The sequence below is a fragment of the Papio anubis genome, chromosome 6, assembly GCF_008728515.1.
Source record: "Papio anubis isolate 15944 chromosome 6, Panubis1.0, whole genome shotgun sequence".
NCBI classification, from domain to species: Eukaryota; Metazoa; Chordata; class Mammalia; order Primates; family Cercopithecidae; genus Papio; species Papio anubis.
The window spans coordinates 151,056,986-151,074,279 of NC_044981.1; the positions used below are offsets into that span (position 1 = coordinate 151,056,986).

General features: G+C 34.8%; 1 protein-coding gene across 9 annotated transcripts; it reads left to right on the top strand.

The window, feature by feature from the left end:
* The first annotated feature begins 59 nt into the window (after positions 1–59).
* On the top strand, positions 60–16,423 carry TUBE1 (tubulin epsilon 1). 9 transcript variants are annotated; one of them, XM_003898296.5, is made up of 12 exons: positions 60–204; positions 308–381; positions 999–1,051; positions 3,349–3,406; positions 6,064–6,179; positions 7,501–7,622; positions 10,734–10,921; positions 11,131–11,306; positions 12,382–12,522; positions 14,316–14,456; positions 15,124–15,298; positions 15,623–16,421. In XM_003898296.5, exons 1-12 carry the CDS (start codon positions 180–182, stop codon positions 15,779–15,781), a joined length of 1,428 nt encoding a protein of 475 aa, XP_003898345.1. In that variant the 5' UTR covers positions 60–179; the 3' UTR covers positions 15,782–16,421. The 9 variants fall into 9 exon arrangements, with proteins under 9 accessions (XP_003898345.1, XP_009204513.1, XP_009204516.1 ...); XM_009206249.4 differs by having other exon boundaries at positions 10,734–10,826; positions 11,072–11,306; XM_009206252.4 differs by adding an exon at positions 3,933–4,024 and having other exon boundaries at positions 118–3,191.
* Positions 16,424–17,294: the final 871 nt, after the last annotated feature.

The following is a 17,294-nucleotide window of genomic DNA, read 5'->3' on the forward strand; positions in this document are numbered from 1 at the left end:
GTGCACTTGCGCGGCCTTCTGACGGAAAACCTTAGCCTGAACCTAGGGACGTGCTTAGCGACGGCAGCGGCTTGCGGCAGCAGCGTGACTTACGGCAGCCCTCTAGTAGAGCGCCGTTGCGGGTGGAATGCAGAAGCGGCCGCGGGCTAGCAGGCGCCCAGAGCCGGCTGCGCACCAGCATGACGCAGTCGGTGGTCGTACAGGGTGAGCTACGCAGGGCGGATAGAGACCTGGTCGCCGCGGAATCCAGCCGCCTTGTTTCCTGCCTAATGTCCTATTCTCTTTCCTTCGTCTCCTCCGGTCGCAGTCGGCCAGTGCGGAAACCAGATCGGCTGCTGCTTCTGGGACCTGGCACTAAGGGAGCACGCCGCGGTCAACCAGGTACCCGCCCGCAGCCCCCTCGCCTGTCAGCTAGGTCTTCCAGCCTATACGCAGGAAATACTCGGCTTGAGCTTTCATCTGACCCGTTTAAGATGCATGGGATGTTCTCAGTAAATAACGTACTGGTTTTTAAACATGTTAGTTCAGACACACACTAAACTAAAAGAACACTGGCCGGCGACCTTAGTCTTAACATTTTTCCTGATTCTTAGGGTCTCCTCTTTATTGGTGTTCGTGTGCAGAGCAGTGAGATTGTATATGGGAAAGTACTGTGTCAAATAGATAACACGTGTGGTTATTGTATTCCTTAATTTAACCAGTCAGCTTTTAAAAAGATCACCAAGAATCCAGAGAACGCTCATTTGATGGACCTGTTCTGCAGTCCTATGGGTGAAATCCTTTCTTTAGCACCTCCTGCTGAACTTTATCTGTAGATCCCATGGCATTTACTCTTCTAAGGAGATTGGGAAGAATCAGGCTCCGCATTTTGTGATACTTGCTTTTTCTTTTCAGAGCTTCATCCTACCCATTACAGTATTATGTAATTAAAATTGAAAGAACTTGATTTGGGCGAGAAGCAAAACCTAAATGCTATTAACATATGTTTTTCTTTTTAGAAAGGAATTTATGATGAGGCAATAAGCAGCTTCTTTAGAAATGTGGACACCAGGTAAGATGGTATTAAAGTCTGTCACAATGTGAGACTTTAAGTTTCAATAGCTTGGGAGATAATTCTTCAAAGGACAATAAAAATAGCCAGTAGCTGCAAAGTTCTGTTTCTTTGTTTCGTTATTGAAAACATATTCCTTCTATTAGATTATTAATATTATATCATCTTGCAGAACAGGTTTCCCTTTAGTGTGACTTCTTTTAACTTAACCTTGAAGTAAGTTTCATTAAACGAAAGCTGAAATTTTCCCAGAGGGCATCTTGTTAATGCATCCTGTAATAACTAACTTTTGAAAGAAAAATATGTTGTTTACATATATGCTGTAAGTATAAAAATATACTTAAAAAGGAGACAAGCAGTTATTGGATTGTTTTTATTTAATAAAGAGTATATGTAAGTACTATATATCTTTTATCTGGAAGAGTAATTTAAGTTGCCGTTCAGGATATCTCCATAAGCTTTTAATATTAAATTATTACGTTCATGCGTTTTCAAAATACTTCATAAAACTAACTGTCGTGTGCTTAAACTGAAAAATATATACTTCATATCAGGCTTTAATCCAATAGGAACATCACTTCTAGTTTAAAATTGTTGGCTGGGTATGTGAGCAGTTATCTTCTAGAGAAAGCTGATTAGTCCCTGCTTCCTGCGTGAATTCCAGAGTCTATCTAGGGCACTGGCTTGCAAACTCAGAAGTGTCATTGGCATTTGAGATAAGTTCAGTGCTCTCCAGTACAGCCAGGTTAACCAAAGACCAAATTCTCATTTTCTGTCATAGGCACATTACATTAGTAGGAAGTCTAACTGAAAAGCTGTGTAATAATCTGAAGGTTGCTTGGTGACCATGGCATCAGACCAAAGGAAGTTAGGTGTATTACTTTAATGGCTGGTATCATTTATCTTTATTTTATGGAGGTATCTGTCATATAGACTATAGATTCCCTCTTATTTGTAGCCCAGAATATCCTCACCTCTAAATTCTCTTGGGAGTCTCAAATTTGCCTCTGTAATACTTCCTTTCAGACGCTTCTCTTGCTAAGTTCCTATGCCCACCTCTTTACTTCTTGTTACCCAACACTTACATTGAGTATTATATAGTTGAGAGTCAGCCTGGGAGCTTTTCTTTCTTCATAAGGTGACTCTTCATAACTACACTCTCATCTCCTTTGTGTGTTTTATACTTTAACCTGAGAGCACTATTTTTTTCCCGGTAAGTTTAGCAAGCAGAGTTGTGGCATCTTGCACTTCTTTCTGTGTACTATGAACACATGCAGCATCTGTTCCACAGCTTAGTACAAAAAATGTTTTTCGAAGTAAGACCATATCTTTGTGTACTCTTCTTACCAAATTGTTATACCTTTTGAATAGCATGATAGGAATTTACCTACACCATGGGTTGGCATACATATATTTTCTGTAAAGGACCAGGAAGTAAACATTTTAGGTTATGTGAACCATAAAGTCTTTTGCACCACTTTTGATCTGTAGCATGACTGTGGGCGTAGGTAATACATAAAGGAATGGGTGTGTCCATATTTGAATAAAACTTTATATACAGGCAACTAGTTGGATTTGGCCTGACAATTGGCTGCCCTTCATATATTCTGTCTTGTGAACTGTCTTTGTTGACCCATATACTGCATTAGATTTCAGTACTTTGGCAACTTATTGCCAACGTGAAATTCTGAGAACAACCTTAGATACTCAATGGTAAATACCAGTTATATCTGTTGATGGGTGTTTAGCTGCAACAGGAAACCACATTAATGGTGGCTTAAGCAGTAAAGGTATCCATTTGTCTCACAAATCTGGAAATCAGATGTTCTAGTTCTAAAGGAATGCCTCAAAGATCTAATACTATATATGTTCCACTGTCCGTAAGTGTGCTGGCTTTTTGTACTTGTATTATTACTTCATGACTATAAAATGGCAGTCTCTGCTCCAGGAATCACATCCATATTCATGTTTGAGGCAGGAAAAAGGAAGAAGATAGGCGCCAGCTGCATCTGGTCCTTCTTTAAAAGCTTCCCAGAATACTTCCCCTTTATCTCATTGGCTAGAACTGGATTACATGGCCAGCCCTAACTACAAAGAAAGCCGGGAAAATAAGTACCTCACTTTTTCAGCCTAATGGGAGGTAAGTAAGGAAGAAAGAGATTAGGAATAGCTGTTGCGTCTGCCTCACCTGGCCTATAAGCAGTCTTATTATATAAATGGAAGTTAACTTTATTACCTGATAGCGCTATTAGCCATGGAAGATCTTATGACCATTTCTCATTTTTTTTATCTTTCAGAGTGGTTGGTGATGGTGGAAGTATTTCCAAGGGAAAAATATGTTCTTTAAAAGCACGAGTAAGATACATAAGCTTGGATTCTTATATTACATGTATTTTTTAAATAACTATGCTCGGTAACTATCATGAGAATAAAACTTTAAACTTTTCAAAGTAGAAAAAAATTACTAAGCCACATTTAATATAAATATAACTAAGCAGACATTTGTGTGCACCTAACACATTAGGGGGAAAAGCCCGTACTTTAGAACACTGTAGTTAGCCTTTTTTCAGGAGAAATAGTGTCTACATAAATAACGAAAGGAGCCTTCTTAACTCTAAGGACCTGAAATACATACTAGTACAGTTTAATGTTTTATTCAAAGATATTGGAAGATTTATTTGCATCAAGGTTACTACCAGTACAAAACATGGCACCAGCCACATTGTAGTGAATAAAAACCGTTAACCATGTAAGTTCTCCTGAACCAAGTACTTCAGATTCGTAGCCCATATTTGCAGTCTTATTTACGGTCTTAATCATTCCAACAATATTTCTGTGATTGTTTCTGTGTAACGAACTACTTTTTCTGATTTTTGATCAGTGATCTTTGACTGTAACAGAAAAGAAAGTTTAAATGTTATGGAAGGAATTGAGATGCTAAGGATCAGACCTGGTGTAGTAGCTTAAAGACTGGTGAGCAATACTTTTGTGACATCTGGGAACCATCTTCTATCTGCAATCTCTGATGTCCTTGGAAAACAAAATTTAGGGCAGAGATCATGTGCTTGCAGGCTGTTACAAAACTGACTAACACAGTATGCTTTGTGATGTAGAGAGAGCAGGTACCCCAATCCAAATCTTAGAGAAAAAGAGACTTTGACATTTCCTAGACTACTCCCAACTGAATCTTTTTCCTACAACCATATCAGTAAGCAGATGGAGAGGTGGAGGAAACACTATTAGGAAAAAATAAATCAGCATGTTTTTGTGGCCTTTGACTTTTTTTCCGAGAAGGTACTCTTCCATTTTCTCCTTAGGAGCTCTCAGTATTGTGTGGTTGTGATCACTGAAGAGTCCAGGCTTCATAAGATAGCTTGGTGCTTGGGTCCCTCCACTGTGTTCAGTTTCTTAGGTTAATGAATACTCAGAATTTTATAAATCCTATGTTACAATTAGGGAAAAACCAGGCGGCTCTGAAAGGAAATACAAACATCAAATCCTAGAACAGTTGTGACTCCAGACCTTGGATGCCTAAGTGAAGAACCCAAAATACTCTCCCAAAGTTTAGTTAATTTCCAAAGGAAAAACAAGGGCCTGATGTAACAAGGAAGGTCTGGAAGAGTTATATGTCAGGATTTTAATGTTAAGTGACTAGGGCAATAATGATTCTGTCAAAACTAATTTCAGGAGGTACCCGAATATCAGTTTGTATTTGCATATTGCTTCCCTTGCCAGGTAGCAGAGTAATTGAGGGTATAATTTATGTATGTTTAATCTTCCACATACCTCAATAAATCTATTTTGGAACAAGGCCAGTATAATCTAATTTGTTTTTTCTTTTATAATCTCACAACTTGTAGTACTAAAATTTGCCCATACAGTGAAGTCTCTCTTTGGTTGGTTTAGGTGTTAAAGTTGTCAGCATTTGAAGTCAAAATTGCGTATTGTCAGAAATATCCTTGAAAATACCTAACATTGCCAAACATCCTATACAGTCCTCTGTATGTAAAGTGTATATATGATTGCTCTATATAAAGGAGCACATTTGTAAAACATAGTTTTATAGTCTTTATGATATACTGCTATATTATTTTAATTGTAAATCTTAAAGTAGCATGGTTAATTACACAAATGATTAAACTCACTGCATAATGGTAACAGAACTGAAAGCCATAAACCAAGCACTTCTTCTGTGACACTGAATCAAAGAGTTAACAAATCATTGTTTAGTGTACCCTAAGCATTTGTTTCAGCTTTGCTTTTTTATTTAACTCTACTTAGTTTACTTTTTCACTGTTCTTCCTCACTGTAGAATATATGGAAAGTACAGGGAAGTGGGAGGATGGGACATATAATCCTACTGCCAAGCTATCCCTGCTTTACGTTTTACTAGATTTCCTTCATCTTTTTTTTTCTGTTTTTTCTTTCCATAATTAATTTCGTGTTTTGTATTCTCATTTCTTCTTAGAAATATAGGTTTTCTGTCATGTCAGCTCAAGTTTGTGGTAATGAATTAGATCATGAATTACTTGGGGGAAAGGACCATGTTGTCATTTTTCACATCTATCCAGTGCCTTTGCTTTGCACGTAATGGTAAATTTACTCATTTGAATTGGGCAGTTTTGGGCTGTGGTTCATAAAGAGCAGCATGATTGTTCCCGGTATGCAGATGCATTAATGCATCCCATATTTATTCTGGTTAAGGATGCCTTTTACATTTCTGAGACCTTGTTAGAAATTCAGTTGAGGGGATTATTCTTGGGCTTTTTTTCCCCAACTAGGCATTTTAGAGTAGGATAAAAGAATTTAGAATCCATTTTTTAATTGGATTCCACCTTTCAAACAGAGTGAAATTATTTTTTAATTTTTACAACAGATTCTACATAAAGATTTTAATTAAGCCTAAACTATCAAGAGAACAGTGTAATATTCAGTGCATAAATTATTTTCATTTACAGAGTGAATAACTCTAAAGGAAAACACATTAATTATATTTTATTTTTCTTTCTCAGGCTGTCTTGATTGATATGGAAGAAGGGGTAGTGAATGAAATTCTGCAGGGACCACTGAGAGATGTATTTGATACGAAACAGCTGATCACTGATATTTCTGGCTCAGGAAATAATTGGTGAGAATACACAGCGTAAAAATTGAATATTTTCTGAAAAAAATGAGCAATCTTTTCTTCATTGTGAGATTCCACTGATGTGAAACAAGATGCAATTTGCCACATAATGCTAGGCCTTTCAGCCCACCACCTTAATAAATGGTGGCTTGGAAGCCATCTGTATTTACTCCTAGTTCCTTCTTTTTTAAAGAAAAAGATGAATTATGAAAAATTAATTCGCTGAATTCCTTTTCATAAATTGATTCTTGAAGAACACTAAATAGTGACAAATGTTTTAAGTATTTCCATTAACTGTTATCTATGTTATTTGACTTGCTCTCAAGTTCTCCAGTTGCTCAGATGTAATAGAATTGATAGAGATGCAAGCCAGACCAGTATCCTAGCATTCAAGCTGAGCCTGAGGCTTTTTAGGCCCTTGAGTATATCATGATCTCTTTACTGTAAAAAAAGCTTCAACAGTGATTACTTAAGAATTCACGTTGAGACTGTTGTTGTTTTTTAGAGATTAAGTAGCTCCTTGTTATTTGCAAATCTCTCATATTCATTATTTTCACTATTTACAGCCAGTCCCTCAGGTTCATAATGTGGAGTGATGTATAATTTTACTAAAACATGAATTTGAATCTTGTGTTCCCAGAGAACCAGTCACTTAGTACGTGAGCCCATCTGACCACCTAACTGCATTTTCACTAATCGTTGTGTAACTTATTATGTAACTTTTGAGTTATACCTGAAATGCATGTCATGGGAAATTTTTTTACTTTAATTCATCATAGTGATATTTGCAAATTTGGACAACTAAAAAGACTTACCGAGCTGCATGAATATCAATTTCTACCATGTGCCATTTCATCTAATAACATGATATGACCATTTTTTTCTCATATATGAAACCAGAATAGGTTTGTTTAAATTTTTTCAGTGTCTCTTTAGTTTACCATATTTTGCTTTTTAATATGTAAAATCCACTACAATTCAGAGCTTACCTTAAATGGACAGAAGAAAAAATTATGTAACTGAAATCTTGTTTTGTCGGAATTGTACCTTAAGAGAAGGTTAAGAAGATAAATTTAGAAAATCATAGTTTAGTATTCATTACTGATGATCTTACTTATCCACATATTTGAAGATCATAGATATTGAATATTTGTTAAGTTTTCTATCTAGTATCTTCAGGATATTGTATGATTTATTTACATGAAACAACAATAGACTTTAGCTCAATAAAAATACTTTTCAAATTTGTTTAAAATCCTTTTATTTAGATTAGAACTAATAAAAAAATGCAAGGAATTTTTAAAATCCTCGTTCTTATTTTCAGGGCTGTGGGTCACAGAGTTTTCGGCAGTCTTTACCAAGACCAGATTTTAGAGAAGCTCAGAAAGTCGGCAGAGCACTGTGATTGTTTGCAGTGTTTCTTTATAATACATTCCATGGGAGGAGGTAAAAGTTTTCACTCACTTGCCTGTAACAGTGTTAAAGTATAAGTGGGAATTCATTTTGCAAACATAAGTCTTGTTTTTAGACATGTGCTTGATAAAGATAGAACTATTCGGAGGGTGTATAGTTTGAGTATGTAAACATACACCTTTTTATCTTAAAATTTTGTGGTATTATGTCACTATTTTCTCTCTTTTTTTTTTTTTTTTAATGTAAGCCCTCTTAAGAATCAACAGAACTATACTGGAAAATTTTTTTTCTTGTACCTTTAGTTTCTTTTACGGAACATGCAGCTACTTTTCAGGATGTATGAGCTTTTGAGGAATGCTGACTTTCTCCTCAGAGTTTGCCTGTACAGTCCTGTTTCCTAGAGTGAAGCATTTTTGACATGTTCATAAAGTATGCTTGCCAAAGAATATCAATACCCCCCTGTCTTTAACCATCTTCAAGCCTTTCTTGTCTCCAAAAAGAGAAAAAAAAGTAAAAGAAACTAGTTTAGTCAATTCCTTTAGATCGTTTATTACACGGCAGTTAATTGACTTGAACTAAAAATAAATAATCAGCATTGCTTCCTTCCCCCAGGGAAGTCTATACCTTAGAACTGAAGTATTTTGCTCCCCTATTCTGTAAAAATAGAAACAGAATGTAATTTGCTGATTTTTAAATAGGCTTAGCAAATATTAAAAGAACAAAATTGTCACACTTTTTTCCTCCAACCTGAGATTAAGATTTTATATTCAGCAAGTTATGTGTATGTACAGTTGATTTTTATACATATTATTCATTGACATAGCATTGTAAAATTAAAAGTTAAAATTGCTGTGTAACCATGTCTTTAAAAGACCCTCATAATCATTCAGTTAAGAAACAAATTTGTCTTTGTACTAGTATAATTAACCTGCAAATTTGAGTTAGTTTTTTTAATTGATTTATAGTTCATTATATCTTTCTAAAAAATACCTTTATTACCCAACATCTGAGAAGAACATACTTACAATTCACTTAAAATTGCAAAAATAAATATTACTAAAGGTTAAAAGTAAAGTTCTTTTTTCCCATGTCTAATCCCTACTCCCTGTCCTCACAGATGGTCAGGTTTGCGGGGTCTTTTTATGTCTGTTCTTTCAGATATATTCTATGCCTATCAAAGCATGTATGTATATTTTTACATAAACAAGATTATCCAATATATACTATTCTGTAATTTTTCCACTTTATCTCTTCCTGGAACATCTTTCCATATCAGCTCTCTGTCATAGAATCAATTATACAATTTAAAGTGAGTTTGTTATTGATGGGTGTTAAGTGTTTATGGTATTTAGTTTTTACATCCCATCATCAGTGAAAGTGTGGGACAAATACTTCTGCATTTGTGCCACTATAGCTTTAGACAGTATTCCTAGGAGGAAGATAGGACCAAAGCATATGTACATTTAAAATTTTGGCTGATATTACCTATACACCTTCCTACAATATTGCACCAGTGCTTCTTACTGGCAACAATGTGTATGAGTTTCTATTTCCCTACACTAGCACCAACACCGAGTATCATGAGACATAAATCTATTATATGCAAAAGTATATCTAGTTTTAATTAGAAAGGTTGAGCATCTTTACTTCCATTTGCAATTTGTATTTCTTTTATTATGAGTTAAATATTTCTATCCTTTGCCCATTTCATGGTGGCGTTATTCATATTTTTTGTTGTTGATTTGTGGGAACTTTTTCTTAGAGAAACTTAGTCCTCCATCATATACATTGAAGGGTTTTTTTGTGAGTTTGTCCTGTTATTTTGTTTATGGGTTTTTTAAGTATATATAGAAGTTTTGTTTATTTTTAATGAACTCAAAACTGTCTTTTCTGTAATGGCTCTGGTTTTTTAATGATGCTTAGAAAGTCCTTCTCATTAAAGATCACCCCAAGAATCTCCCTCACTTTGACTTAGTACTTTTAGCATCACAGCCTTTTAATATTTATCTGCATGGATTAGAACATTGGCTTTTAAACTTTTTTTTAACCAGAATGGTATGAAATACATTTTATATATCACAGTGCAGCATACACACACGAAAAAATATATTAAGAAAACATTATTTACTCATACTACATCTGACATGTTATTTTCTACTGTTTCATTTAAGAAAAGAAAACAGTACTAATCTATTCATTAGTTTCATAGCCCGCTAATAGTTCAGAACCCAGTTTGAAAAACACTGGATTAGAGGATTCCAGTTTTAAGTTCTGAAAAATTTCTGAATTTATGTAAGTGTAACTTTATGTATCAGAAAAGTACCTTTAATGAGATTCCCAGAGTTTCTGCTTTTAAATAAGTTGTGCTTCATATTTGAAAATTTTTGAAATTCGAGGTAGACATGCTTAATTGTAAACAATTTTAACTGTTTAAATTGCTTGATGACATGATAGTTTTCTTCATCATGAAGATTGTATGCACACTACACTAAAGCTGTCAAGTTAGTTTTCTTAAGTTGCTTAATATCAAATGTAGACTGAACACTCTCTTAGTTGAATTTTTTACTTGTGCATGTGCAGTTGGTTTTTGTGGCATTACATAGGTATAACTTAATTATGAAAAGGAGTAAAATAGAGATCGCCCTCCCAAACTCACTGTCAGAGCCAGAGATGGAATTCAGGACTTCATTTCCTGAATGTTGCCTTCATTTCCTGCCAAAATTAGATTAGTTAATATATAATCACAGAAATAAGTTGAAAATTAGTTTTTCAAATATAAAATTCTGGCCAGGTGTGGTGGCCCATGCCTGTAATTCCAGCACTTTGGGAGGCCAAGGCAGAAGCTTGCTTGAACCTAGGCATTCAAGACCAGCCTAGGCAACATAGGTAGACCCTGTCTCTACACAAATTAAAAAGTTAGCCAGGCCTGGTGGCGCATGCCTGCGGTCCCAGATGCTTGGGAGGCTGAGGCAGGAGGATCGTTTGACCCTAGGAGATCAGGGCCACATTGAGCCGTGATTATGCTGCTGCACTCCAGCCTGGGTGACAGAGCAAGACCCTGTCTCAAAAAAATAAAGTGTCAAATTCCTCACAATTATATTCTGAATCATTTATGCTAATTTTTTAAAATATTTTAATCCTCAGGAACAGGATCTGGACTTGGCACATTTCTTTTAAAGATGCTTGAAGACGAATTCCCAGAAGTATACAGATTTGTGACTTCCATTTATCCTTCTGGTGAGGATGATGTCATAACCTCACCTTATAATAGCATCTTGGCAATGAAGGAACTTAATGAGCATGCAGACTGTGTGTTGCCCATTGACAATCAAGTAAGAAATGACATTGGAACTTATGGATGAATGTTATGTATATTCAGTCTTGTATTATGTTTATGTGTTTATATTAAACATTCTCTTCACTTTTCAGCCTTCTTAGAGAAAAAATCAGTTTAAATTGTTTTTCTTTCTCTTTCCTAGTAGAATATCATCTATATCCACTCTTCTTAATAGCTTCTCTCCTGATGTTTTTCCCTCAAAAGTCTTTATTTGACATCATTAGCAAAATCGACCTCATGGTGAATTCTGGAAAGTTGGGTACAACTGTGAAGCCAAAGAGTCTGGTTACTTCAAGTTCTGGGGCTTTAAAAACGCGGCATAAGAAGCCCTTTGATGCAATGAATAACATTGTGGCAAATTTGCTGCTCAACCTAACGAGGTAATTCTATCCAGGGATAGTCGAAAAACTTTATTGTGCTTTTGGTGATATTTTGAATTTTTGTAGTATCATTTTTTAGTTATTCTAAATTGTAGAAGCTGCTTCTGTTTTTATTTTGTCTTCTATCTTCTTTTCTTGGAGTGATCAAGCATAATTTTAATTTCTATGACCCCAAAGCAGCATTTCCCCAAGTATATTCCATGGAATATTAATAGGTATCATATGATGTAAAAGATTTTGTGGTTGACACACTTGCGAAACACGTAGACAAAATTAAATATTTTTTAGCTGTGGAATGTCTTAATCATTTAAACCAACTAATCTGTACCTCCTCATTAGCTGGACCAAAAGATTTCTGTGGCTTTTTGGTATCAGAGATTGCTTTGACATTATTATATTCTAGATTATAGAATGTATTAAGCAGATTCTTGAGGAATTTAGTTGTTTCTACAGTTCCTAATTATTGACCTATATGTGTTTAACTCAAATATAAAGTTTGTTTTAAATAGGATATTTTTATGTGTGTAATAAGCAACTGTAATAGTATATTGGTTACACTTCAGATAATCCAGAAACAGGAATTACTGTAGGGCCAGGCATGGTGGCTCATGCCTGTAATCTCACCACCTTGGGAGGCCAAGGCAAGTAGATTGCTTGAGCCCAGGAGCTGGAGATCAGCCTGGGGCACATGGTGAAATCCCATCTCTACAAAAAATAAAAAATTAGCCAGGCATGGTGCTGTACACCTACTGTAGTCTCAGCTGCTCAGGAGGCTGAGCTGGGAGGCGGCGGTTGCAGTAAGCTGAGATCACACCACTACACTCCAGCCTGGGCAACCAGAGTGAGACCCTGTCTCCAAAAAAAAAAAAAATTTAGATGTGTGTTATGTTTTATTTTATACATCATTGTTCTGATACTAAATTTTACTAATATGGAAGAAAAGCATGTGTTCTACACTGAAGAACAGTGTGCAAAAGAATTTGAGAAACTACCTGCTGAGTAAATCGAACTACATTTAAAAGTGTATAATTTTAAAATTAAACATTTTCTCATCATTTTAATCTTAACTTTTTAGCTCTGCAAGATTTGAAGGATCCCTTAATATGGACCTTAATGAAATCAGCATGAATTTAGTTCCTTTTCCTCAACTTCATTATCTCGTGTCAAGCCTAACACCTCTGTATACACTGACAGATGTTAACATTCCTCCTAGAAGGTAAGGTGTAACTGTTTCAATTTTTTGAGGCTTCATATTACTTTAAAAAACATTTTTAAGAGAAAAAAGTTTGCAATAACTCTAGTTATTTAATTGTATCATCTTATCTGTGAGAAGTATATAAAATACAGTTGATGACAGCCATTTTTCCGTTAGATGAATGCATCTTTATTTAGAATTAATTGTTGAAAAATGTCAGTATTAAACTCTTTAACTTTAATGATTAAATGTGTAGGCTTATGAAAAGTCCTTTGAAGTCTGACAAACACATTTGAATCCTAGTTGTCACTAGCTACAGGACCTTGGGCAAGTGACTTAAACTTTCTTAGTTTTTCTCATCTGTAAAAATGAAATAGTACCTACCTCATATACTTACTGGGTAGATTAAATGAGTTTGTTTTAAAGCTACTATCACAGCCCAGTACCATAGAAGAATTTCAGATGTAACTTTGTATGTTTTCCAGAACACCTTGCTTTGTAACTGTGTGTCATTGTTAAGCATAAAGATTACATCAGTATACTTAACAAAAAATGTAGTTTTGAAAGTTACTCTTAGCATGTATACTGACGATGAGCTTGAGAAGTTCACAGTGGCATTCACAGTTGACTGAGGGCAAAGGTCCTGCCAAACTCTGTAAGGGGACAGTATGTAAATAAGCAAGGAAAAACTAAATTGGCTGAGTGCCGTGGCTCACACCTGTAATCCCAACACTTTGAAAGGATGAAATGGGAGGATCACTTGAGCCCAGGAGTTCAAGACCAGCCAGGGCAACATAGTGAGACCCTATCTGCACTTGTAGTCCCAGCTACTCTGGAGACTGAAGTGGGAGTTTGAGGCTGCATTGAGCTATGATTTTGACCCTGCACTCCAGCCTGGGCAACAAAGCAAGACCCTGTCTCTAAAACAGATTGAAAATAATTTTTAAAAAGTTTTTAAAGAAAACTAAATTAAAGATTCCTTTTTATAATTAAAGTTTTGACAAGATAATTCTATACTTTAGGAATGTCGCAAGTGATATTGGTAAGTTTTCATCTAAGCCAACAGCAGATGACCACTTTGCCAACTGATAGATAGGACTCCCTTTCTGCATGGGATGCTGGTGACCTTAACAAGCTAAGCATCATACCCAGTGTGTGCAACATGGTGATTATTAAATGTCCATTGGCATCAGCCTAGCATTGGAGTCTGTGTATTGTTAGATATAAACTTTGTCAGTCACCTTTATTTTCGTCTTTTATCTTTCAGTTAAAAGACTTAGGTTAAAAGTCTGCTTTTAGGAGCACTACTATGGAGTTTCATCTTTTATAGGAGAGCTTCACATTGTCCTTTGATAATTTCCTCCTGTTAACTAATTTATGATATAATATACTTTACAAAGTAATAGTCTTAATGTTACAGGCTTTTAATTAGTTTTAGTAGTTTGGATACTATGAAATAAATAAGGTATACTGAACTAAGTAATAATGATACAAATTTCAAAAATCAGTACTACATAGAGTTCAGTAATACTACAGTCAACATTTTGTAGCTACCTGAAATCACCAATATACTGCAGAAGCTTTTTCCTCCCAGAAAAAGAAAATATTACATGATTTCTTCTCTTTTCATATCATCAAGATTGCTTCAAGAAAATTATAGTTATTTAATATTTTTAGAATACATATAATCTAATATTTTGTTAGTGTAATATTTAGTGTGGTGTATTTACTTATAGAGGACTGTCTTCATTTTAGTTATACCTAGAAGAAAGAAGTAATATTTTGTATAAACAATGACACTTTCACTGTTGCAGATTGGATCAGATGTTTTCAGATGCCTTTAGTAAAGATCACCAGCTGCTTCGGGCGGACCCCAAACACAGTCTTTACCTTGCCTGTGCGCTCATGGTTAGAGGAAATGTACAAATTTCAGATGTTCGTAGAAATATTGAAAGGTTTGGTTTCTATTTTTAAAGATAATTTGTGTGTGCTGCTTGGGACAGTGTGGCATAGTAGTTAGTTAACAGCCGCCCTTCAAATTCTAACAATGCCACTTACTAAAGTGTAACCTTGAACAAACTACTTAGTCTCTTTGTGCCTTGTTTTCTTCAAGTGTAAAATAAGGATAATAATAGTACATAGTTTTTATTTAGGAGTATTAAATGATATATGACATGTTTTATGAAAGTGTTCAGAAAATCATAGCTATACTATTTTTATTACCAGTACCACCAGTACTACTACTACTACTTCTGATTTTTGTGTTACTATTTCCTTCTATTTATAAGAAAACTAGTCTGTTGAATTACAAAGTAAGGAAAATGATAGTACCTTCATTTGTTTATATCCCTAGATTTCTCCTCTTGAGGAATGAGTTTCTAGCTTCTTGAATCACCATCACAGCCAATTTAATGTTCCCCTACAAAATGTCTCTTAGTTCACTGTCCGACTGTACCATGTTATTGCCAATGGTAAAAAATAGATAACTTAGCATCTAAACTAAGCAATTAGAACGATACCATCCATAATGTTCTGGTTTAACTAATATGAGCACTGCCATAATATGGCAGACATTTTTAGTAACTTAGTTCTTACCTTTGAGATTTTTTTTTTAAATCTCAGATTAAAACCATCTCTACAATTTGTCTCCTGGAATCAAGAAGGCTGGAAGACCAGCCTGTGTTCCATACCTCCTGTGGGCCATTCTCATTCTTTATTAGCTTTAGCAAATAACACATGTGTGAAGCCCACCTTCATGGAACTGAAGGAGAGATTCATGAGGCTCTACAAGAAAAAGGTAATTATTGTACAGCTTTGTAACTGTATGTGTTTATTTTGGCTATTTAAGATGTATTCTTAAAAATTACACTATTACAAATCAGAGGTGATCTTTTCTATATGTGTTGTACTGATTATAACTGAAGAGGAGAGGCTTGCTCATACTACTTTTACTCTAAATGAGAACATTCATGAGTTTATGGGATTCATTCAATTTGACACAAGTTCTCTTTCAAGTGTAGAGCTGAACTCTAATTTTAATAAGGAATATTTACCTTTTAGGATAGTCATATGTATTAAAGTTCCTGAAATGGTAAACGTTACCTAATTTTTTAATTTATAGGCTCACCTTCATCACTATCTACAAGTTGAAGGGATGGAAGAAAGCTGTTTCACAGAAGCTGTGTCATCTTTATCAGCACTCATACAGGAATACAACCAACTGGATGCCACAAAAAACATGCCTGTGCAAGATTTACCCAGACTAAGCATAGCTATGTAAAAAAGAAACCCTCAAAAATACTTTCTTAATTTCACATTGTTTTTTCTGACCTTTCTGTTTCAATATTTTTGTAATTTGGAAACCAGTTTTTTCATATTAGGAAATATTTTTGTCTAAAAGAGTGATTTCTGTTTAATCACAATTTGTTGGTAATACCAATGTTTGAAATTAATGAAATTTTAGTACCTTAACTTCAAACATTTCTCTTCAGAAAAGTTCCCTTTTCTAAAATTGAGAGAACAGAGTTCTTGAATATTTTGCTGTATTTATAGCCTCATATTTAGGCATTTATGCACTGATAATCATATCTTCAATTAAAATCTTGTATAGATATATTTTTATAATTATTTATAATTTATATTTTGATATTCTATTTAAGTTATCCTGATTCTTTAAACGTAGTTCCTGGGAGTAGAAGAACACAGTATAAATATTTCCATGTAATATCTACTAAATTTTCAGGCATAGGTTTTATTACAACTGTTAAGGAGGTTTTGCTGCTTCTTTAGATAACAATTTGTTTGCTCAGAAGAATCCTAATTTGTACACTTAACATGTATTTGTATTAAACTTTTTAAATAATTGCTTTCTTATCAAACCAATTGATTTTATAATAAATGTCCATATTTTTCAACAGTACTACTTGTTATTGTTCTGCATGTCATTTATACAAATGAACAGAATGTTACTAAGCTTGATATCTTCCAAACTTTGCAATAAATGGCTGTAATTGTTCTAGTTACTATAATCTTCAGTTCTAGCCTTAACATTAATTTATTTTTAATAGCAATTTATATTTCAGATCCACAGGTTAATTTTAAGTTTTTTTATTTATATTTCTTTCCTTTGCAGTGTAATGATACGGTTCTTGGTCTTTGTCTTGGAAATTTAATTTTTTATAATATTCAATATAAAAAATTTTAGATTGCAGTTGTTAACAGTGGCCAGAAAAGTTGCATTTTCTCCTCTCCAAAAGAAACTGATGTTAAAGATCAGGCAATGAAAAGTCTAAATATATGTACAGCTTAATCTTATTACTGTTCAAGAATTAATCTAGAATTTCACTTGCCCTATAATGATTTATCAACTAATGGGCACCCAGGCTACATTGTCAAATATAGATTAAATTTTTTAAATTTAGTATGCTTTTTTCCCCCCCCAAAGGAGTCTCGCTCCTCCGTGCCAGTGCAGTGGTGCAATCTCAGCTCACTGCAACCTCCACCACCTGGGTTCAAGCAATTCTTCTGCCTCAGCCTCCCCAGTAGTTGGGATTACAGGCACATGCCACCACACTCAGCTAATTTTTGAATTTTTACATTACAGACAGGGTTTTACCTTGTTGACCAGGCTGGTCAAACTCCTGACCTCAAATGATCTGTCCACCTCGGCCTCCTGAAGTGCTGGGATTACAGGCATGAGCCACTGTGCCCTGAGTAAAATTTAGTATGCTTTTTATACATCTTTAGCAAGTATTCCAGATTATTTTGCAAAATATTTTATTGTAAATTGCATA